The sequence below is a fragment of the Mustela erminea genome, chromosome 6 (assembly GCF_009829155.1).
Source record: "Mustela erminea isolate mMusErm1 chromosome 6, mMusErm1.Pri, whole genome shotgun sequence".
Lineage (NCBI taxonomy): Eukaryota > Metazoa > Chordata > Mammalia > Carnivora > Mustelidae > Mustela > Mustela erminea.
Window position 1 is genome coordinate 116,760,486 of NC_045619.1, and position 18,562 is coordinate 116,779,047.

General features: G+C 45.8%; 1 protein-coding gene across 3 annotated transcripts in view; it reads left to right on the forward strand.

Moving 5' to 3' along the window:
* CAMK1D (calcium/calmodulin dependent protein kinase ID) overlaps positions 1-18,562 on the forward strand; it is a 436,223-nt gene that overhangs the window by 154,911 nt on the left and 262,750 nt on the right. For 2 of the 3 annotated variants that reach the window (XM_032349415.1, XM_032349416.1), the window contains exon 2: positions 11,754-11,885. The exons of the other annotated variant lie outside the window; for it this stretch is intronic. In XM_032349415.1, coding sequence (XP_032205306.1) covers positions 11,754-11,885 — 132 coding nt within the window. The remainder of the gene's footprint in view (positions 1-11,753; positions 11,886-18,562) is intronic. 3 annotated transcript variants of the gene reach the window in all.

Sequence of the window (18,562 nt, forward strand, 5' to 3'; positions counted from 1 at the left end):
GGAATCCATCAGAATCCTAGAGGAGAACATAGGCAGTAATCTCTTCGATATCAGCCACAGCAACTTCTTTCAAGATATGTCTCCCAGGGCAAAGGAAACAAAAGCGAAGATGAACTTTTGGGACTTCATCAAAATCAAAAGCTTCTGCACAGCAAAGGAAACAGTCAAGAAAACAAAGAGGCAGCCCACGGAATGGGAGAAGATATTTGCAAATGACAGTACAGACAAAAGGTTGATATCCTGGATCTATAATGAACTCCTCAAACTCAACACACACAAAACAGACAATCATATCAAAAAATGGGCAGAAGATTTGGACAGACACTTCTCCAATAAAGACATACAAATGGCTATCAGACACATGAAAAAATGTTCATCATCACTAGCCCTCAGGGAGATGCAAATTAAAACCACATTGAGATACCACCTTACACCAGTTAGAATGGCCAAAATTAACAAGACAGGAAACAACCTGTGTTGGAGAGGATGTGGAGAAAGGGGAACCCTCTTACACTGTTGGTGGGAATGCAAGTTGGTGCAGCCTCTTTGGAGAACAGTATGGAGATTCCTCAAGAAATTAAAAATAGAACTTCCCTATGACCCTGCCATTGCACTCCTGGTATTTACCCAAAAGATACAGATGGAGTGAAAAGAAGGGCCATCTGTACCCCAATGTTTATAGCAGCAATGGCCATGGTCGCCAAACTGTGGAAAGAATGAAGATGCCCTTCAACGGACAAATGGATAAGGAAGATGTGGTCCATATACACTATGGAGTATTATGCCGCCATCAGAAAGGACGAATACCCAACTTTTGTAGCAACATGGACCGAACGGGAAGAGATTATGCTGAGTGAAATAAGTCAAGCAGAGAGAGTCAATTATCATATGATTTCACTTATTTGTGGAGCGTAACAAAAAACATTGAGGACATGGGGAGTTAGAGAGAAGGGGGTTGGGGCAAATTGGAAGGGGAGGTGCACCATGAGAGACTATGGACTCTGAAAAACAATCTGAGGGGTTTGAAGTGGCGGGGGGGTGGGAGGTTGGGGTACCAGGTGGTGGGTATTATAGAGGGCACGGATTGCATGGAGCACTGGGTGTGGTGAAAAAATAATGATACTGTTATGCTGAAAATAAATAAATGAAAAAAAATTTTTAAAAAATGAAATGTGTAAGTAATTCTGAACTAAGGAGAAGGGTAGGGGCCTGGGATCTCAGAGGAAAAGGATGCATTTCCCAGGGTGATAAGAGGAGCAGAGGTTTGGTAAGTAGCTGTTTGCCCTGACATATACATGGGTCACTCAGCTCAAATTTACCTCGGTTACTAATCTTCACTCCAGGAAAGACCCTCAATTTAGATTCTTCCATGTGGTTAAGGGAGGGACAGAAGTTTTTCTTGAGCCTGCAGGGTGTCAGGGGCCTTCAGCTCAAAATAATCCGTGTGCCAAAGTGGCACATTTTGGGCGGGGTTGGGGAGGCTCTGTCCCGAACCCCTTTAACCCATATCATCCAAGTGAAATATACCCTTGCAACAACACATCCGTGGCTCCCATGGACACTTTATGTGCTTTTCGGTGTTGCTAGCTTTTTAGCTGTGGCTCCAGGAGACTGTAATCCCAGAAGAACTGAGTCTTTTGTCCTGTCCCCGCCTCCCGGAACCAGGCTTCCACGAATGCTTCCTGTTGTTGAGCTAAGGGGAAAATGACTGACATAGTCACGCTCCATGTCAGCCTTTCACATGTGACTGGGAAAGGGCAGAGATAAAGTATGAGGCCCTGTCAGAGAATCGAAGGGGGAAAAGGGGTGCCGTGCAACAAAGCTGGGGCCTTCAAATATGGTAGTGTGCATTCACTTGGAATTTATTTGTCTTCTGCATTTGGATCAGTGAAGCAATTAACAGTAAAGATTTCGTGCCACAGTAAAACCCCAAGAAACCAGAGATGTCACATGCAGTGACTGTGCTGGCATTTTGACACCTTCTCCTGTGACAGGTGTTGTCATAACCCCAACTGTTCGGGTGGTTTCAGACACAGGGATGTATTCAGAATGAGAATTGATCCGGGCAAAAATCAGGCTAATGGTATGAATATTTAAGAACGTTTCGTCATGGTTCTTGAAGTTATTAGGAAAACTTGCTAGTCATTGTGGGATTTACCAAGTTGAAGAGGAAAATGGGATTTTGGAGTGACAAAGAAGAGCTATTTTCAGGAGAAGCCTCCCTATTTGTCTGCATAACTTACTAACGTTAAAGATAGGTCTCTAATTTGAGCTGGTTGGTGAGGCATGGGTCCAAATTAATAAGGGCCTGACTTATGGATTATTTTTTTAAGAAATGGAATTTTGATACTTTTAGCTCAGGCATTAACATAAACTAACATATGGCTTTCAGTGTAATTGCCAAGTGGAGCTTTTAGAAGACACACTTTAATGAATAGACGTTCTGTCTAAATGGGATACCAATTTTCATGTGTGCATATTTATTCTTGAAGTATGTGAAGGCAAAACTTTTCCTTTTGCTGCCCTCCCCCTTTTATTCTTTTTTCACATTGTTTTTCTGCCGGGGCATGGCTTTCTTAAGGTCAGTGGGCTGAATTAGCACTACAAAATGTTATTAGTGGCATGTGAGTTAGTGGAGATAGTAGACTAAAGAGTACTATACTCTTTGTATACTCAGACCAGAAAGAGTAATGCCACTTCTGAAATGGTCTAATTTCTGCCTGGAGAGTTGCTTTTATACTGTCTGACTCCGCTACTGTTTTTATCTCTTCGGATCCTCTGGGGTCAGTAAGATTATTGTTAGAATTAGCAGACAGGTTTCCTTATTTTAAGACTTGATTCTGGTCTGGAACAATAGGTCTGAAAGGCACCTATTTCTTAGACGCTCTAGAGCCAAGGATCGCCAACTTCATTTTTCACTGTACAGTGTTTTTTCCCCCATTTTTTTCTCCCTTCAGCCCTTAATATTGTCCTGGCCTGACACTGGGGAAAAGAGTATGCTTAGTGGAAAAGAACATTTTAATTTATGGCCCGAGGCCTGAGGGTAACGTCTGTCTGCCCAGTCGCCCAGCACAGTAATGGTCATAGGCCAGAGATGATGGTGTTCACACAGTTAATAACACAATCAATCTGATTTGTATGTGGAATGACTAAAGAGAACGAGAAGGCAATGATCCAGTAATAGCTGACTCTGAGCTAATAGGGCAGATCATTTCAGCACCATCTGATTATTTCTTGGTCTAATTTGGGATGGATATAATTTTGCCGAGCGATTGGTTTCATGGACTATCGTGAATCAAAGAGACAGCTCTAGAATTCCTGATTCTTGCTCAAAATCAGAGGCATCCGTCTCTTTCAGGTGTCACCGGTTCAATTAGATGTACACTGGTGGAGCATCTAAAATGTGCAAGTCGGGGCGCCTGGGTGGCTCAGTGGTTTGGGCTGCTGCCTTCGGCTCGGGTCATGATCTCAGGGTCCTGGGATCGAGCCCCGCATCGGGCTCCCTGCTCCGCAGGAAGCCTGCTTCCCTCTCTCTCTCTCTCTCTCTCTGCCTGCCTCTCTGCCTACTTGTGATCTCTGTCTGTCAAATAAATAAATAAAATCTTTAAAAAAAAAATAAAATAAAATGTGCAAGTCACTCTAGGTTGTTGGAGGCTAAGTGTGTTTGTCCATCTTGTGATTAAATTACTATTGTCTGAGAAAAGAATTTATTTTGAAATTATATGCACTTAAAGCAGCCAGCACATGCATTACCCTTTTTAAATACTCTCATATTTGTTCTTAACAACTTCAGGTTAAAGATCATTAGAAAATGGGAAAGCAGAATTCATAGATCCTTAGTTTTGATTTTTATGGTAATAATTGGTAGTGAGTAGGTGGTTAGTAAGCATAGCTCTGGGCGTGGCTTACTGCTGACTTCTTGTCCCCCTTATCCATGGGGGCCCCCCAGTGGAAGCCTGAAACCACAGATAATACTGAATGCTCCATATCCTATCTTTTTCCCTATACATACATGCCTGTGATAAAGTTTAATTTATAAATTAGGCACAGTCAGGGATTAGTCAACGGTAACAGTAAAATAGACCAATTATAACAATATACTGTAATGAACGTTATAAGAGTATAGTCTCTCTCAAAATATCTTCTTGTGCTGTACTCATCCTTGTGTTGGAGCGAGATGATAAAAAGCCTACAAGATACGATGAAGTGGGCGAATGATGTAGGCATTGTGACAAAACTTGAGGCTATGTATCATCAGAAGGAGAATCTTCTGCTTCTAGGTCTTGGTTGATTGTGGGAAGTGAACCTCGGGAGAAGGGGGTCAACTGTGTATAGAAGCAGATCTGGAGGTAAGGCGCTCTGAATGGCTCTAGGAATTTTTTTTTTTTTTTTTAACAGTAGACAGGTAAATTGCTATCTGTAGTTCACAAAACCATTAAACACCGTATTTTCAGTAAACTCAGGAATGTAAGGAATTCCCAGAGCCCTGCCCCCTTAATTTCATTGCCCTTCCATTGGTCAGTTGGAGTTGGAATCATTTCCCTCAGGCAGGACGGGATATGTCCCCTCTCCCCTCGGTGGCCTGAGGTGGATTGGGGGCACTTTCTAGCAAGTATAGTCTAGGGCATGGAAGATCCACCATTAAAGTGTTGGTATTGCCTTCTCACAGCTGACTAGATAAAGCAAGAAGAAACGGCCTTTTTCAGAGCCATCAGTTATAATGTTAAAGCAGAAGCCCTTGTTTAAAATTCTTTAGCCAATATAGAAAATGTGACATGTCCCCGAATCTTAGAAATTCAGCTAGCAAAACATTGTTTATTTCCTCCTGAGTGCCTGGCTTACAATCAGAGTAAGCTGCCTCCAGGTGATGAGATTTGATTTGCTTTGAAATGTGGAAGAGAAAGGGGAAGGATTCAACTTTGGTAATTTGTACAGCTTATCTCCAGAAGCTGAAAATATGTAGCATTTCGAGAATAACTTTAGTTTGACCTTTGAGTAATTTGTCACAGAGATTTAATTTAGATGGAAAATTGGTGTGGTTTTTTTTAATGGAATGTTAGTGTTCTTTAAAAATCAAATAAATATGTTGTTATAACTCAAGGAAATGCAATCTTTAAAATGCTGGTATTTTTATTTCTCCCATGAACATGTTTTTCCAAAGTCCTTTAAACCATCTAAAAACCTGCCCTCTCCTCTTTCTTACCAAATTTGACTTATTTAACCAGGATGAGGGTTTACGGGAAGAAATGTCATATCCCAATGTCACAAACTTAATAATTTTACCAGTCAGGACAAACCGTGATCTCAGGATTCTTCAGCTGGAGAATATTACTTAAGTGTCCAGGCACACAAATGTGTGGTTTAAAATATATCCAGGAAGACTCCAAGAATTTTTATGCTTTAAGAGAAACCTTTGAGGTTCCTTCTGCCTACACTAGCATAGAAATGTGGAGGAACACTTCTTGAAGGAGGAAAGGGACCATATTTTCTTCAACATGGACTGGGAGGTCATTTATTTTGTGGGTCTACGGCACTGGGGAGATGTAGAAAGCTAGATGGAGAAAGAGAGTTGAGCCTCCAGTGATGGTGATCATCAGAATTGCCTCGGGCGCCAGGATTGTTAGGTATGGAGACACAGAAAGAGATCGACTTAGGATGCCTGCCGTCACCTAGGCAAGCACTTAAAGAACCACAATGGCAGGTATCAGTATAAGCCAAGCACACGAGGTGGGAAGGCAGTTGAGAAAGCCTCCAAAGAGAGGGAAATATACCAGCGGGAGGCCTTTAAAATATAAATGGAATTTTGCCAAGCAGAAAGAGAAAGGAATGGCGTTGACTGAAGTGGAAATGTGGGCAGGACTTGAAGCAAGGCCAGGGGTATGAAAAGGTGTGGGCGTGTTTGGGAAACAGCCAGCTGACTGATGTGGTCGGGTGGCAGGGGTGTGTTTGTGTTGGGGAAGTTGGCTGTAGAGTGGATGAGTCCGCACAGCTGGGGTCGGGTTGAGGAGAGCTTTGAGAGCCATAGATCTCTTGCGAAGGAGTTTCAGCTTTATCTCGTAGAGCTGAAACCTTGGGGTCTTAGGTAGGGGAACCACATAACTAGATCTTCACTGTAGAAAAGTAATGCCAGGATCAGATAGAAGGAAGCAAGTGGGAGGCAGGCTTGCTGGGGACAGAGGGCCAGGATGGAGTCCTGGAAACAGTCCAGAGTGAAAAACCAGAATCTGAGCCAGTGCATTGGTGGAGGGATGGAACAGACGGGAATCTGAGCGTCTTACTGAGACTCGAGCACACTTGGTGATGGAGGTGAGATGAGGAGGAGTGAAGTAGACGGGTGTCTAGCTGGGTTACGGAATTGGAAGAAAGGAGAAAGAGCAGAGGAGGAAGTTTTGGGATACAGATGCTGTTTTTTGCTTTGTTTATGGTGCTCTTCGGAGGCTAGGTGGGAGGTTGAGCCAGAAGGCCCTTGCAAGCAGCTGGAAGGATGAGATTGCCCATGGACGAGATGAAAATTTAGATGAAGATAAGGGGGACCTCAGGAGACGGGGTGGAAACTGGAAACAACTGATTTTTCAAGCGGCAAGTGTGGAGTCCTATGAAGGGAGAGCTGAGGTTGCAGCCTGGGGGAGCACTGAGGTTTGATGAGGGGAAGGGAGCAGGTGGAGGTGGAGACACAATGGACAGGAGGTAGAAAGCGAGAACTGTGCTGTAGATCCAAGTGGGTTTTAGAAAGGAGGCCACACAAGAAACCAGTCAGATGAGCAGCAAGAAGCAGCCATTGGATCGAGCCCTAACCCTCCCCGGGGGCCCAGACCACCTGGTTCCAGGCAAGTGGTGGCGGTTGGGAGTGGGGGAGTTCAAGTGCAGAGAGAAGGGGCCCCGGGTGCAGGCAGAAGCAAACTGCCCTTTCAAGGTGCAGGTGCGCTCAGTCTGGCTGGAAGTCTCTACCGTTCCGTTTTAGATGTGCAGCTCATACAGGGCAACCTCCTTTGACCTCTGTAGTTTTAAAATTGTAACTCTCTGTCCCCGCTTGTGTTCCTAGGCATTTATTTCATTGGATTGTCTGAAATCTTGACTGACTCTCAGATCATTGTTCTTGCCATCCCCCTTCCTGCTACCGGCCACCTCCCAGCTTGCCTCCCCCCTCCCCCTTCCCCTTCCCTGCCCCGCCCCGTTCCGCCCCACCCCAGACCAGACACTCACATCACTTTATTGTGTAATTACATTGAAAGTGCCCAAACTCTTCATTCATGTGTTTCTGCTTCTGATGTTTTTAATTAGCTGCCCTGCAACGGGGGAAGTGTCTTCAAGTGATTTCTATTTATTGCAGGAACAATAACAATTTATGCTAATCTTATATCGCCGGAGAAGGCCAGAGAGCTTTGTCTTTGGAAAGCTTGAAGAAGGTAAATGCACATTGTTTGGCTAAATGAAGAGGCGAGGACGTGGATTTGCATGGTGGGAGGGTTGGCAGCTCACCCAAAGGAGGGTGACCCTCCAGACTGTCACCACCGCCCCCTCCGCGGCCCTAACCCCCTTGCTGCCGCACCCCCCCTCCCCCCCTTGCTTGAGAGTCAGGCTCCCTGACAGCAGCGTGTATCAGCCCAGGATAGTGTATGGAAAAGGACCATGCAGGGGTTAGGAAACCTAAATTTCCTTTTCTGAACCTTACAACCTATGTGACTGAACCCCGGCTTCTCTATCTGCAAAATGGAGGCAACAGTCTTACCCTGTACACTTTTTGGGATTGCGGCAAGAATTGGATTAGTTGATGAGTGCCAAAGCAGTTTCTGAATGCCAAGTGCTACACGGCCTCTGTGGTTACTCATTTCTTTCTCCTTTAGGAAGGTAGTGAGAGAAAAGGTTTATGGAATTTTTTCAGCGCGTCCATCCCAAGGTAATGCCATTGAGTGGAACCAGGCAGATTTTTAGTTTTTTTTCCTAGAGTAAAACATACATAATATAAAATATTTCCTTTGACCATTGTAAGCATGTAGTTTAGTGGCATTAAGTCAATTCACACCGTTGTGTAACCATCACCACCATCCACCTCCAGATGTCGTTTCTCTTCCCAAATGGAAATCCTGTCCCCATTAAACACTGACTTGCCAAAAATGAACTATTGGGATTTTATCAAGATCAAAAGCTTTTGCACAGCAAAGGAAACAGTTAACAAAGCCAAAAGACAACTGACAGAATGGGAGAAGATATTTGCAAAGGACATCTCAGATAAAGGGCTAGTGTCCAAAATCTATAAAGAACTTAGTAAACTCAACACCCAAAGAACAAATAATCCAATCAAGAAATGGGCAGAGGACATGAACAGACATTTCTGCAAAGAAGACATCCAGATGGCCAACAGACACATAAAAAGTGCTCCATATCACTCGGCATCAGGGAAATACAAATCAAAACCACAATGAGATATCACCTCACACCGGTCAGAATGGCTAAAATTAACAAGTCAGGAAATAACAGATGCTGGCGAGGATGCGGAGAAAGGGGAACCCTCCTACACTGTTGGTGGGAATGCATGCTGGTGCAACCACTCTGGAAAACAGCATGGAGGTTCCTCAAAATGTTGAAAATAGGAACTACCCTATGACCCAGCAATTGCACTACTGGGTATTTACCCTAAAGATACAAATGTAGTGATCCGAAGGGGCATGTGCACCCGAACGTTTATAGCAGCATTGTCCACAATAGCCAAACTATGGAAAGAACCTAGATGTCCATCAACAGATGAATGGATAAAGAAGATGTGGTACATATACACAATGGAATACAATGCAGCCATCAAAAGAAATGAAATCTTGCCATTTGCGACGATGTGGATGGAACTAGAGGAGATTATGCTTATCGAAATAAGTCAAGCAGAGAAAGACAACTATCATATGATCTCCCTAATATGAGGAAGTGGAGATACAACATGGGGGGTTAAGGGGGTAGGAGAAGAATCAATGAAACAAGATGGGATTGGGAGGGAGACAAACCATAAGTGACTCTTAATCTCACAAAACAAACTGAGGGTTGCTGGGGGGAGGGGGGTTGGAAGAAGGGGGGTGGTGTTATGGACATTGGGGAGGGTATGAGCTATGGTGAGTGCTGTGAAGTGTGTAAACCTGGCGATTCACATACCTGTACCTCGGGGGTTAAAAATATATTATATGTTTATAAAAAATTAAAAAAAAAAAAACAAAAAAACACCATAACTTTCAAGTCCCCATACCTTCAATAAGGTACAAGAAATTAAGCCATATAACACTTCAGTTGGAAAGTACATGCTGCACACAGGGATCATAGTGATAAATAAAGGATAGGTCTTTTAAAAAGATTACTTATTTAGTAAAATGAATGAAAATCCATTTAAAGATAAAAAAATCAAAAACAAAAACAAAAACAAAAAACCACTGACTTCCCATTCTCTGCTTCCCCAAACCTGGCAACCACCATTCCTCTTTCTAGGTGTGCATTTGACAGCTCTGGGTACTTGTGTAAGCGGAATTGTATGGTACTTGTCCTTTCAATTCTGGCCTCTTCCCTTTGGTCTGAAATTTTCAGGGTTCATCCACGTTGTGGCAGGTGCCAGAATTCCATCTCTTATATGGCTGAGTAATCATAGTCCATTGTATGTACAGACCACATTTTGTTTATCCGTTCATCCGTTGATGCATATAGTGGGTCATTCCCACCTTTCGGCTGTTGTGAATAATGTGGCTATGAACATGGGTACACGAATATCTGTTTGAGGCCCTGCTCTCTGTTCTTCTGGTAGCATGCCCAGACCTGGGATCGCAGACTGAATTTCAACCTGAGAGAATGGGACTGTAGCCTTGGCTTTGTGACTCTACTGGGGAACTGTTGATGGAGACTCCTGGAGTCATGGCGGGCATCCTTGGCCATCGGGGGCCTGTCTTGTGTCCTTTCATAGGTAACTTGTGGTTAAGCCCCAGCTGCTTAGCACGCGAAGCCCCTTACGTATTGAAGTCCCACTGTCCTGCCCTCACCCAGGGTTGCAGATACGTCCATCCCTCCTGAAGTCAGGGACAAAGACAGAGAGCCCTCAATCCAGGAGCGGCAGCAGCCCACCAGCACTGGCTCCCAAGGAGACCCTAGTCCCCTCCTTCTCCTGTCCTGGGTCCAGGGGTCAGTTCATACACAGAAACCTCACTTCCCACTTTGTTTTCCGGGAAGGGAAGAGTTGATTTCCTTTGGTGAAGTCTGTTGGCAGTGAATGTCTGACTCCACTCATCCCTCTGAGAAATCTGTTGTGGGTTTTTCATATTTATGTTTCGTTCTGGTTGGTTCTAGAAGGTTTCTGTCTCTGTGAGGCACATGGTACCGTGAGGGAGAATTCTACTCAACTAGTGATTTTGGATTTGGGCAGATCTTTGTTCTCTTATTCTCCATTTGGTTCTTTGGTGGAAAGCCGATCTTCTGCCCCTCAGGTTTATATAATTAGATAGAGACATGAAGGTAGCTGAGCTTCTTCTCTCGAGTTTATGTTCCAGAAGGAATGCTGGCTGAAGACTCACAGTTAATTGCACTAAGTAAAGTGAATTCCTCTCACTGGAAGGGATTTTAAAATACATACATGTTTGTATTTTCTTTGGTCTGTGGTGGAGGCATACCCTTGTCAGATGGGTAAGGAGAGGAAGAGGAAAGTACATTTTCCTTGCCTGAGCATCTCTTTGATGTTGGCTGAAGAACAGAGACCCTGAGGCTAGGGGATTGGGATGACCTTGGTCCTTCTACTGGTTTCTTTTGATACATGATGTTTTGTCTCTAATTATAACTGTGTAGAAGCCATGTGTGAGTTGCTCCTTGAAGTCTAGAGATAGGAAGTGACTTAGTGGACCACGGTTTTTCCTTGCTCCGTGTGTACAGAGCCCAAGTTACTGGGGCCTGGAGTGGGCAAAGCCTACTTCTGTTTTAGGCCTCAGGGAAGTTCTGCCCCCCAGGCCAAGTGTGGGACCCAGGCCCTGCTTACTGGCGGTGGAGGAGGTGACGGGTTGGGGACACAGGTTGGGCTCTGAGGCTCACTGACCACAGGGGTCTTCTGCAGAGAAATGAACCCTCTGACCCCAAATGTCCAGGTTGTATTTCCAGTGTGTTATTCTGCCTTTGCAGAGTTCTCCTCACAGTTTCCGGCAGAAAAGTCTGCCCCACTCAGGGCATCCTGTATGCCTTTGTTTCAGAAAACAACTTAGTGAGAACTTTCGGGTCCCAGCCAATTAATTGACCCCATGTCGTTACCATGTGATACACCAACTCATACTTCAGTTACATCTTTACCTGTTGGCGAGAATTAATTGATGTTTGTGACAGGCTCTGAAATTTTCTTGGAATAACTCACCACTATGAGCTATCTAGAAATTTGAGCATTACTTTCTTGCTTACTTGGGGGTGGGGGTACTGGCCCTGGAGATGGACACGAATTTTCTCTGCAGGAACCAATCTGGGAGCATCCAAGTTTGCTCTGAGGTGACTGCCACCATATTGTTCTGCAGGGGCTGGGAGCTGCTCCGACCCAGGCAGACATCCCCGTGTCCCCTTGCACGAGGGTGTTTTGCGTGTGTGCACTGGTTTGCTTAGAGAAGTCCAGTATGGAGTGATGCTGGCCAAAAAGTAGCAGTCATGCTGGCCATTGTTACTATTCCTTAAACCTTGGGAACGGGATTGGAGGAGACCCCGGGGATCCCCAACTCCCGAATCTAAGTCTTCTTCTTCTTTTTCTCCTTCTTTGTTCACAGCGGGGCATTTTCTGAAGTGGTCTTAGCTGAAGAGAAGGCCAGTGGCAGACTCTTTGCGGTGAAGTGCATCCCCAAGAAGGCGCTGAAGGGCAAGGAAAGCAGCATAGAGAACGAGATCGCTGTTCTGAGAAAGTAAGTGCCCCAGGAGACAGCCTCCTCCCCCCACTACCACCTTCGGATTCTTTGGGTCCCCATCCAGGGGAAGGAGAGGGCGCCAGGGGCTGGGCACCCGGAGGTCAATGATCGGAATGCTGGAGGGGGTGGGCGCTGTTATCGATGACTGACAGTCCTGTGGTGCGTTCCGATCACATTGTGTGTATCTCTGTCTGTCTGTCTATCTGTCTATCTATCTATCTATTGGTATCTATCTCATCTCACCCCTTTTGTGGCAGCCATTGGAGTTATGATTTCCAAAGAACGTACCAGTCAGGTAGACTTCGTTTTGAACTCACGCTCGCTCGGGGACCTGGGGCTGGTCACTGAACTCCGAGCCTTCCCCATGAACAGAAGTTAAGAATCTCTCCCTCACCGAGCTCCTCAGGAGGAAGGGAGGTGGCACCTAAGCAGTGTTTCTAGGGCACTTTCCACGGCACCTGCTACGTTGTGAGTCATGAGTGCTCAGTAGAGGGTAGCTAACGCCATCCCCACTGCTCATACTGTTTCTGTTGTCTTGTTGTCGAGACTTGATTTTACAAGCAGGAGATGAAGCTCAGAATAAAGTCACTTGTCCAGTGCTCTGTGGCTCCTAAGGAGCAGAGCCTGGAGTGCCAACACCACCAGAGTTCTTTGCACACATTTTAATGGGTCTTATGCTTCCTGCCACACACATGGCTCCTGGCGTCCAGCAAGTTCCACAGAGAGCACTGTTCAAGAGCTTCACCTCTTCGTTGGGTTTTAATTTTGTTTGCCATGTGTGCCTAGAACTGAATCAAAATCCCACCTCCAGCTTGGTGACACACACAGAGCCATTCTGATGTGGCTGGATCCCCTCCCCCCCAAAGTGATGTCTTAATGGGGTGCCGTCCAGTCTGTTCCCTGTGTCACCATGATCAAGCCATTCCCCTGTGTCTCATAGGGTTGGGGGAACAAGCCCTTATAGGGTACCAGCTTTTGCATGTTTGGGGAGTGTATCTGAGCATTATGCTATGAAATTCTTAAGAGCTTCTATTAATAAAGGATGTTAGAAATATCCTTGAAATGTTTGGGGTTTGGAGTCAGCACAGAGCAAGAATCTGTGCACAGATAAGCAAAGCAGAGTGGGAACAAGCCTTCTAGGGGCTCAAAACAAAATGTTACCTACTCACATAACCCACCTCTCCCACTTGTCTCTCAGGGACCCCTAGTGCCTGCTGAATGATGCTGTCTTGCCCTTGGTACAAACCCAGGGCCACCAACGTGGTCAGGATGGTCTGTCCTGTTCTGTTGTTGTATGTGATACGTGTTCCAGAACAAATGGGTCTCAAAAGCTTTTTGGCGGAAGGATTTTTGCTTATTTGTTTGGTTGTTTGGTTGGTTTCTAGGTTCTCTGGATTGTCTATCTGGGACCCAAAGAGTTTCAGATTGTCCTGGGGAGGATTGCATGAAATGATCCTATGGAAGAGAATTTGGGACAACCAATTACTCTTAAGTACATTAACATCAAGCAGGAAGACATCATGTTAATGAAACATCTATTTAAATTGCTCATTTTCCAATATGAACTCAGCACTGGGGGAAGAGGGTGTTTGCTGGGTCTTGCAGCCATGCTGCAGATATTTGACATTTCAGATGGGATTCTGAGTGGGCCCAGAACCTTCCAGAGTGTTGACCGTGGGCACAGGGGCTGCCCACGGCGAACCGAGAATGGCACCTTTATTTTTAGGTGACTCCCTCATAGGCTTCGAAGCCACAAAGCCAGGGATGTCAGGTTTTATCCTCAGAGTTATTCTGTGTCTACACGGGCGGGGGCGGGGCAGACAGAGACTTCAGAGGCCAGCTTTGGTTTTTGCTGTGGTCATTCTGCTCTAATTAGTGTCTCAACCCGTGCCTGCATCAGTAATCACTTCCCGGGAGAGGGCAAGGAACAGCAGGGAGGGCTGGAGTTTGGAGTAACTAATTTTGGTCACTTCTCACTATCAGCTGTTGAAGTGCCTTGAAGTATGACCCTTCTTTCGGGAATAAAGAACAAAGAAATGATTTCTCAAGGGATAAGAAGGTGATAAATCTCCCATGCTGATTGATTGATTGATTGATTTGGGTTCTCTGCCAATGATTTATAAGTGGGAAAACGAGGCAGTTACACATCTTAAGCAGCCAAAAGCAGGGGCTCCTGGGTGGCTTAGTCATTAAGTGTCTGCCTTCGGCTCAGGTCATGATCCCACGGTCCTGGATCAAGCCCTACATTGGGCTCCCTGCTCAGCAGGAAGCCTGCTTCTCCCTCTCCCACTGCCCCTGCTTGTGTTCCCTCTCACTATGTCTCTCTGTCAAATAAATAAATAAAATCTTAAAAAAAAAAAGGCAGCCCAAAGCAAAGCATACAAATAAGAAAAACAGTTTTGGAAAGGTTAGAGTGGCATCGTCACAACATTCAAACATTTAACCAATATTTCGTAAATTCCTATGAGTCAGGTGGCACCGGCACTGCTAGGCACCGAGGTTGGAAAGATAAGATGTCATTCTGGCCTTCTGGGAGCTTCCAGCTGTGTTATAAGTAAGTGTGATAATGTAGATGCCATGAGAGAAGGTCTGACCAGGGGCTCAAGTCGCAGGCTGCCCAGTTCTTCCTTCGGGGAGGGGTGTGAGCCAAGGTTGTATTTTGCTCAAGGCAGAAAGGGGGTTCCTCAAACCAGGAGGAGGTTGTACCAGCAGAGGTCAGGGGATGGGAGGCAGGCTGGTGTGCTGGGAAGTGGCTCATTTGATTACGGCAGACTGTTCAAGGTGAGGGACAGAGACCTGAGGTTGGAGAAGTTGTACTGAGGGTGATCGCATACCCCACTTTGGACTTTGAACATCATTCTGTAGACCGTGGGCGGGGGGTGGCCACGGAAGGATTTTCGTGGAAGAGCATGATCAGGATTGTTTCATTAAGATTATTGTGATAGAAGGCTGGATGGATCTGAGGGGGCGAGGCTTAGTGCAGGGGAGTGGTTTGGAGGCCGTTGGAGGAGCCCGGGAAGCAACGCTTTGAAACAGGAGCTGTGAGCTAGGTTGGGAGAGACAGAAATGAGGGTGTGTACAAAACGGAATGCCCAGGACTTAGGGATCTGGAAGAAGTGGGGAGAGGGTTGAGAAGAGCTAGGATTCCAGGAGAACCCTCAGGTTTCTGATTGGATAACTGAGATCAGGAATGTGAGCACTGGAGGGCAGGTGATGAGTTCTGATTTAGACACACTGAGTTTGAAGGTCTTGGCGTCGCCACTTGACTAGCTCGGTCTGGAACGTGGCTATGATCTGGGCTTACTGGATATTAAAACTTTCTGGAACCAACAGAACAGAAAACCTTGTGATCACACTTTCCATAGCTAAATCATTTAGATGAGATTGCAAAGAGACCTGCTTTATTCCAAATTCTGCCATATACCCCAGCCATTTGTGTATCTCTGGGCCATTTTTCATCGAAGCAGGCCCGTCTGAGCATGGCTTGTCCTACGATGTGCCGAGTTCATTGCAGGGTGAGAGATTTATGTCTTTCATTGAATAGAAGTAATGCAGCTAATTTATCCTTAAGCATGTCTTCATACTTGCTCTGAAAATAGTTCTAAAATGAATTTTCTACTTGATAAGTGGATATGAAGCCAGGCTCAGAGGGAATAACAAGTGACAAGCATCATGGTGGACAGTCGCTACGGAGCAGAGAGCTGCTGGCCTGACTTTGGCATCCAGGGGCCTGGATAGCTCTGATTCCATGTCAGTTTCTCTAGCAGCATGGCTGGTTTTTGTCCCACGAATGGAGACTTGTGTGCCTTATGGAATATCATATGTGATATCATCCCCTCATTGCATTATAGAGCTTCTAGTTTTTGTGCTATTATTTACTTAGAGGGCACGCACTACCCAAATCTCATTTAAGGGCAACACACAAGACATTTTGTGGAGAAGGAGAAAGGCACAAATATAACCAGGCTGCATTTAAATGAGAGATGAAGAGAGAGGGAGATGGAAAACAAATGTATCTAGAGGATCCCTTTTCCTAATGCGGGGGGAGGGGACTGAGGTTCAGCTGGGTTGCAGGGGCACCGTATGAATGAAACATGGCCCTGGAGCTCAACATGCTTTTCCAGGGCATACTTTGTAGGCTGCAGAGATTATCTTGCTGTGGGGGGTTGGGGTGGGCGGGAGGGGGGCAGGGATCTGGGTAGGACTGGCTTTTAAATTGGATGTTCTCCATCTGGGTACACTGGGGAGTCTCAGCTGAACATCTTTGTCATTTTCTCCCTAAATCAGTGGCTCTTCACCCACATTAAAATCACCTGGAATGCTTTTCAGAACATCAGATGCTCAGGCTCCATCCGAGACCAACTACATTGGAGGTTAGGGGGAGCGCTGACCCTGCTCCCCACCTAGCGATTTGGACACTCAGCTGGCTGTGTTGAGAAGAGAATCTTGGAGCACTGAAAAAATAAAATTAAATTAAAAAAAAAGAAAAAGAAAAAAAAGAAGAAGAGCTGCTTAGGGCCCTTGCCTCCTAGTCGCACCACCCAGGGGGTGAAAGTGCTCTTCTGTGCCCAGCAGCATGGAAAGATGTGTCCACACACAAACACGCCAGACTGTGCTTCCTTTAAGTGAGAGGTTTCTCTTAGAGGAGGGAACTCAAAGAGCTGGATTTCATCGGAAGCAGGGGAAATTGACTTGAGCCCACCATCCCGTTCGTGGGGAGCGGGCACAAGCAAGCCGCTGGCTGGGCTCAAGAGGGGCTTCTGGCTCTTTGAAGGGGGCAGAATAAAGTGGGGAGGAAGAGCCATTCCTGGACTGAAGAAGCTGGTGTCGGGGTTGGTCAAGGCAGCACAACTCAGTGACGGGGGTACACAGTCTGAAGGGGATCAAAGCCGCTGAAGGGGGCAGATGCCAAAGCCCAGGATTCCCTATGGCCAAGGTCAGGATGGGTTGCAGGAAGTGTGGTGAAGCTGGGCCTTCTGGAGAGAGAGTGAATCAACACTTAGCCAGGCACCAGCAGAACTCCAGAAGTCTTGGAGCTCCTTGCGGTAACCTGGTTCTCTGGTTTTCTTAGACCAGACACATTTCTCTCCGTGCAGACTAACGGGGGGGGGGGGGGGCGGGATGGGGGAGGCAGCTTGAGCACCCGAAGGCGAGGACAGCTGGTTTTGTATTAAGTAATAGCCTTCAGAGGAAGGTTTCCCCATAGAGGAACTCATTGAAATCTGGCTTGCTTCTGTTCCTGTAGCTTTTTTCTCATGGCAGGCTGGCCCCGTTCACGTGTTGAAATCACTGCCAAATGCCAGTTTATTGTTGTATTAGAGAAACATACGCTTCAATAGAAATTCATTGATTCAGAGAGAACAAAACCACTTTTCCAGTGGCTGAAAATGGCTAAGCTGGTAAAGCAGACATTCAGAGTTTCTCAGGCACCAAGATAGCTTTTGAAGGATCTATGTGATCTATTTCGAAGAGCATGTTCTAACAGAGGGAGACCTTTCCTTTGGAAAAGTGATTCTGGAATTAAGGACACAGGCAGAAAGTATGAAGAGTCATGGCAAAGGGCATGTGAAAACCCACAGGGAAGGAGGTATATCTTTTATGATCCCAGAACACTTGCCTACCCCAGAAAACCCTTAGTGCAAGGTCCTTAATGTAGAAACAACATGTCATTCCATTAAAACAGAGGTTGAGGGAGGCACGGTATGTGATTTGGTGGGTGCTGTTGTTGTGTGATTGAAACCACAGTGTTGCCAAGCTTGGAGCAGGCATGTGCGGGGCATCTGCTGAATGATCCCAGGCCTGCTGGTACGTGGACACAATCCCCGCGGCCCCTGTTCAAACCAGGCTCTTTGAAAGCATCGAATTCCAAAGAAGAGCTGACTTTCTTCCCTATGGCCCTAGTAGAGACTTGACCTCAGTCTTGCCTAATTTGCTCTGTTGCCCCCTCTTTTGCTCTACACTAAGGCTTCTCTGTTTCTGGGAGCCCTGTGGGTCTGACTCCTGAATGAGGAGACTTTCCTTGCCAGGCAGGCAGTCCACTCAGCTTTGGTCAAACCATCATTTGGCATTTGTTGTATTTCATCTTAACATTGTATGTGTGGTTAAGAAATCAAAATGGTTTATTGCCAACCCAACTGTAGAGCCCGAGAAACTGCATTTCATGCTTCCTAGTGACCTTCACCTGGTACTTTGTCCATGGGAGATAATCTAGGAACATTTTAAAAAATTTGATCTGAGATCAAATTTTTATTATTATAATTAAATTATTGTTGAGATTTGTTATTTTATTATCAATATCTTGGGCATGGCTTACAGAACTCCAAGAACAGAGGGAAAATATGATATCCCTTACTAGAAAGCAGCAATGTTCAAACTAGCCTGAGCCGGCATGTTGGTTATCCTGTCTGGTATCCACGAACCTCTGGGTCCTCTCCCTGCCTATGGCTTCTGCTTCCCAAACACTGCCTTCAGTGTGGTTTTCATGGACTGGCCGGCCTCCCTTTCCTCAGCGCTGGCTCCCACAGCTCTGTGAAATGAGAGCATCAGTGCATGTCCCATGTTAATTCCACATGGTCACCTGCATGATGGAATCCAAACTCTTTTGTGAACAAGTCCCCTGCATTGTGATCTTGCTGTCTCATGTGGACCTTCCTGCTCCCATGCCCCACATCGTA